This window comes from Vombatus ursinus, unplaced genomic scaffold, assembly GCF_900497805.2.
Source record: "Vombatus ursinus unplaced genomic scaffold, bare-nosed wombat genome assembly UNPS02001419.1, whole genome shotgun sequence".
NCBI lineage: Eukaryota > Metazoa > Chordata > Mammalia > Diprotodontia > Vombatidae > Vombatus > Vombatus ursinus.
Window position 1 is genome coordinate 23,814,621 of NW_020941197.1, and position 6,000 is coordinate 23,820,620.

Genomic DNA, 6,000 nt, shown 5'->3' on the forward strand with positions numbered 1-6,000 from the left:
GAGAGATAGAAGGGAAGGCAGACTAGGGGAAGGGGTATTTGGAATGCATGCCATCTTGGGGGAGGGGGAGGGGGTATAAATTTGGAACTCAAAATCTTGTGGAAGTAAACGTTGAAAACAGAAAAATAAATAAATAAAATAAATAAAAGAAAGCTATAATACTAAATGTATTTTGTATGTATTTTTAATGAGGTTAACATTCATTTGAAAGGTTGTTATGGAAACCAACATTATGAGTTTGTATTAGCATATGAAATTTTAGATATGATGATACCATGAATATATATTTGGGATCATGCAGACTGAATAAAAATGCTATGGATGGTTTAATTTTTTTACTTAAATCTTGATTTTCACAGGGAAACCAAAACCTCACTCCTATTCCAAAGTGATTGTGTCTTGATTACCCACTTGAAGCTATTTCTTCCTTGATCTTGGTTTGTGTTTAAAGTATAATCATCTAATTAAATTGCTTATGATCTGGGTCCCCACCTTATGATCACATCTAAAACTTAGAGGTTTACTCAGTAGATCTCCAAGCCAGATCCCACAACCACATATACCTCTCCATCATACCCTCTTTATAGCAACTGGAATACCATTTTTGAAGATTTATCTTTAAGGTTATTTTATTCCTGTAATTATACTGGCATTACAAAATATCCAAGTCAGCTAGGCTGCTAGCTGGTGCAATGGGTAGAATGTCAAGACTTGGGAGTTAGGAAGACCTGAGTTCAAATCCAAACAGTTACTTAGCCATTTGACCCTGGGCAAGTCACTTAACCTATCTCAGACTGTTTCTTCAACTGTAAGATGGTGTTAATAATAGCCCCTACTTCATCAAGTTGTTGTGAGAATCAAATAATACATATAAAATGCTTTGCAAACTTTATAGCACTGTATACATGTTAGCTATTATTATTATTATTAATTATTATTATTACATAAGGATTAAATGAGAGTTTGGGTTTACTATATTTATCTTGCTTTGTGCCTAGTTTGCTGTTGCTAGTCTTGTTGAATGTGATGCTCTTTCTCAAGCTGTCAAAGATAGAGCATGCAGCTCAGTCATTTTATAACCTCCACGTCCAGGAAGAAAAATCTGGGAAGTAAGTAAATCTCTTTATTGATTTCTTCTTTGACTGCTTCTCATCAGATTGTTATTTTTCAGTTGAAGAAAATTTCATTCCTTTTAAATATCATGACATTTAGTCTGCTAACGATTCTTTGATGACAAGCCATTTTGCAAATTCATAAGTGTTGCGCTAAAGAATTTTGGAAATGAATGATCAGCTGATAATTGCACTCACTTCAAAAATGTTATTGTACTTTTAGTTCAGCCTCTGATGTGGTATCAAGAGGAGAAAACACTCAGAAGAACAAAGATCAGTCTCATCGATTGAGGGGAGTTCTTAGAGACTCCATAACCATGCTTGAACAGGTAGGCAAGTCTATAGTACCCTTGTGCATTTTAGTGTGAATTAGTTCTTGTTCTGATTGATAGATAGTTCATAGAATTATTTTAAGAGTTTAAAAATGAATTTTAATGAATCCATAAGATTAAAACCAAACATTGTGATGATGCAGATATACATTTGGAAAAATAAATATTTGCTGAATTTGAGCTTAACAAAAAAAAAAAAAAAACAACTACCAAGACAGAATAAATTTAACTGAGTTTCAAGGTACCCTCTAAATAATCACCGTCCTAAGTTAGGTCCATTGTGGGAAAGTCAGAATGTCGGTGAAGATGCAAAGAAATGAGAGTAAATGGCTGGGTTGATGGTAGATGAAGTAGAAGACAAGCAGTAGGGACTTTGTTGTAAAGCCCCTTGGGTCACAGGTTTAAGTGTTAGCTTTCCTGTGGAAGAAAAAGTTAAAAGATTCTAAATATTTAATGTTATCAAAGTTTTTGTGCAAATCTGTTTAATAATTTAAAACTTAAAAAAAAGTAGCCATGTGGATAGGCCCTTTAATCCTGAAGAGAAATATGCTTTCTGAGATAGTCTAAAGAAGAAAAGAAGACTTCTATTCATTCTGGTTATTAATTGAGCAACTGGGCAGGGAATGGGAAGCAGGGAGAGGGAGACTTGATGTAGAAATCACAATGCTGCCTTCAGGGAGCTTATAGTTTTGTTGTGGAGATAAGACACATACTGCAGAAATATTTAACTAAGAATACAATAAAGTAAACATCATGCCAAATTGAATGATGGAGATAATAAGTTTTATAGGAGTTCAGAAGAGGGAAGGATTTATTGTGGGTTGGAGTGATTAGAGAAGTTTTCAAAAAAATAGGTGGGCTTTGAATTTGGATAGGTGGAGAAAAGGATTAAGTGAAGGTCCATTAGATGGGAACAGTAGTTGGAAAAAAACCAGCTCAGAGGTAGTTATAAGAGTGACTTATTTGGAAGACACTAAGGAAACCATTGCAACTGGCCTGATTTTAGAAATTATTTAGGAAAATTATCCTCTTGCTCTGATGAATGGAATAAAAATTTGGGATAGAGTTGGCAGGAGACAACATCAAGAGGCCCACTGTGGCCTAGCAAAAGGGGGAAAGGTTATATAGCAATCACCTTGGCACAAATTATGATCATGAAGATTAAAAGTGGATGTTTAATGTTTGATATAAATATTCCAACATTATAGTCTAATTTTTGGGCTTGAGTAACATTTAATATATTACCCAGTAGTGTATATTTACGTAATTATGTGGGATATAGAAATTACCATTTGGCACTCAAAATGGCCAAATTTTGAAAAGTGATATCTGATTCTGAAAATAAGTTTTATTTCTGTCTCGGGGAATCATATGTTTCCAGCTGAAGAGCTCCCTCATTATGCTCCAGAGAACCTTTGATCTCCTGAATAAGAACAAGACTGGTGTGGCTTTTAACAGCTAGCAGTCTCAGGGTCTAAAACTCCCATGAACTAAGACATTGAATGAAGAGATTTGGAAATAATCCAGAAGAGAAGGATTTCACTTGTCACAGCAATATCTGCATTAGGTTTTTTTCCCCCCGTTGATCTATTGTAAATCCAATAAAAAGAATATTTTGAGTATTTATTTGATGATTATGGTCACCTTTGACACTGAGAATATATCTTTTTGTTTCTTTCACATATTTCAAAGCTATGAATTTCTAGAATGAACATGTAGACCTACTGTACTTTTGAATTTCTGTGATTTATATAAATAATGCAAAGCACTTTAAATTGTGGCCCATTACTTTCTCTAGTGCAGGTTGAGTTTTTAGGCTAAATTCAAATGTCATCACGGATTGAAAAGCTAATGTCAAGTAATATGTTTTTCCCTCAGAAAGTTATCTGTCTCATGAACACAACATCAGGAAAAACCTCTTTATTCTTTGTGTTAAAGAAAAGGTATAGGTCCTTTTCATGAGTTATTTCTAAGTTTATTTATAATTCTTCCATTATTCACTGGAATAGTGGAAGTTCAATAGTTAAATCCTTTTGGGTTTGAGCCTGAGTGGTAATTTTTCCAAAGATCTGGCCAGTTTATCTGATGGGGTTAGTAACTCTATAAAGAAATATTTGCTTTTTATAAAAAATGGCTGTCAGAGGTGACATGGCTTTTTGTGTGAATAACAGCAGAACAATCTTCAGGCAGACTGAGTAGGGAAGTGGATTAACAGAAAAAAAAAATGAAGATTCCTGTTCCAAGTCTTAAAAGCTAGAACACTGTGCTATTAAAATGTAGGCATTTACTGATGGATCAGGAAGACTTTAACTGAGAGCTTAGCTTTATTTTAGTAGCTCTCCCCAACTGATGGAAGTGAACCAACTGATTGTTAGTAATTTTCAGGCATTACTTTTCAGTGACCATATAGGTCATCATTCTTTTTATGTACATAGGTGTTTTGTTTTAGCAGATAAGATACAAGCTAGGCAAGTCTTGGCTCCTTCATTTAGACCTTCTTTCTCAATGTATGTAGGCATTCTTATACAAGTGTGCTGTCCTTGTGAACAAAAAAAAAAAAAACCCCAAAGTTTCTTCAGGAGTTACTATATTGACATAGAAAGCTCTGGAGGGAGAGGAGCTCTGTGTTTTTACCCCAGAATGCTAGAAAAGTATTGGATGAGAATTTTTTTTCATAAATTCTTATTCCAGTTGATTAGCTGTAGGTTTGAGTTAAACCTTTCCTGATTTTTCCAGTCATAGAAACCCCATGGGATTATTATAGCCTTTCCTTAAGAGGTCAGTAAAGTATAGAAATACTGATTGTAGGGAGAATTGTGGTTGTAGTATGTTGATTCTGACTTCCATCTCTACAAGTAGTGTCTGAATACCTGTAGTGAGGAGTTCCCTGAGGGGTTGGGGGTGAGGTTATAAACAGCAATTACAGAATTTTAAAATGAGAACTCAATGTTCAGTGATGTTTGTTATGGGCACAAGAAGGGTAAATAACAAACTAAACACTTTCTGTGGTGATTCCTAAACCATAGAGATTGTCCTTACAATATACCTCAAACCAAATAATCCAACTAAGCTCCTTTGGAAATTCAGACTAAATGTTTAGCACAAGTTATGAAATTTCTAAGAAAATTTGAACTTGTCATGTAAATTAAGTATCAATAAAAGACTTAAAATTCTCGAATTTTATCTCTCGTCTTATTTTTTTGCCTTCTGTTTAACAGGAAAAAAAATCCATAAAAACTGCCAAAAAACCCCAAAACATACATCTGGGTGATACTAATGGTCAATTTTTGAAGTTCTTATTCATCAATATTCACTCAATATCACATGGAAGTTTTTAAAAGATATTTTGTTAGTGTGAGGAATGCTAACAGTTTGGTTACCACAGAATTGATAGCTCTCCCCTCCTTTTTTCTTACTTTCCTGCTGAACCAACAGTTCCTTGTTTCCCGCCTTTTTGCAAACCTTGTTGCTGAGGGAAAGTTTCCGTGCTTAGACTGTGAGCTCTGAAGCCCAGCCAATAAAGAGGAGCTAGTGGGTGGGTAGGGGTTCCACCTTAGGGTCTACATAAACTGGCTTTGAGCTATACTCCCACACACACCCTGGCTGGAGCCATCTTCAGCGAGTGCTGGGTGTGTCCTTTCTCATGAGAAAGCAATAAAACTCCTTTTTGCCTTTCTTAAGAAGTCTCTGATTTGATTATTTTGGGGGTCACAAACACCCCACACATTAGTATATCACAGTCATTTCTTCGGGGAAAAAACTCACAAATTGAATCCTACTATGTAACAAAGATAACCAGTGAAGCAAGAATACCCAGTAGAGTCACTACATCTGGCAGTGATTATAAAATTCTTCCTGTTTAAATTCTCAGTTCTTTAGGACTGTGATCTGTTTTTCATTTACTGAATTTGGCTGCTGCTTTTTTTTCTTTTTTGAAAATTTTTTTGCATAATTAAACCAAACTTAAAGCATCTCCTTCAGGAAAGATTCAATTCAAATGGGTGTAGGTGGGGTTCACAATCCTCTCCTGCCACCTGGGATCTATTCCCCACTCTCAGTTCTGATCTAGCACCGGGAGAGGCCTGCATGACAAGGGAAGGCAAAGAATAAATGGGTTAACCTCCCTTTATCCTTCCAATCCTCTTCTGTCCCACCACAGCCAGTTTTCAAAGTCCTGTTAGGAGGCTCCTGAAAGAATCTAGGTATGAAGGCCAAAGGGTTAAATTAGAGTGGTAGGTTAATGGAAAGAGGGGGTCAGACCTATTGTGTTTTAGGGGGTCAACATCAAAGATGACTGGAATTCCAAACATGGGCGACTTCGACAATGCTGCCCTATTAACATAAAGAAGGAAGAAGGGAATGAGTTATATATGAGGCTCAGCTGTAATGTGCCAACTCAGGAAACCTGCTCTCAAGCTCTGTAGACTGTAGTGATTATGTCTCCCTCATCAAATTTCTCCTAATGCATTTAGAATTATAGCAACTGAGATGGAAGCTCTTTATTTTACAGTTGAGAAAACGTGTACAATTTTTACTCTAGTCCTATGTATATGCCA

At 35.6% G+C, this 6,000-nt stretch overlaps 1 protein-coding gene across 5 annotated transcripts in view; it reads left to right on the forward strand.

Annotated features, from left to right (window-relative positions):
- Positions 1–4,611, forward strand: part of GRAMD1C (GRAM domain containing 1C) — a 129,476-nt gene extending 124,865 nt beyond the window's left edge. For 2 of the 5 annotated variants that reach the window (XM_027868783.1, XM_027868765.1), the window contains 3 exons: positions 999–1,109; positions 1,336–1,441; positions 2,826–4,611. In XM_027868783.1, the coding sequence (XP_027724584.1) occupies positions 999–1,109; positions 1,336–1,441; positions 2,826–2,906 (298 nt within the window). In that variant the 3' untranslated portion in view covers positions 2,907–4,611. The remainder of the gene's footprint in view (positions 1–998; positions 1,110–1,335; positions 1,442–2,825) is intronic. The other 3 variants (XM_027868772.1, XM_027868778.1, XM_027868774.1) reach the window with 2 other exon arrangements.
- Positions 4,612–6,000: the final 1,389 nt, after the last annotated feature.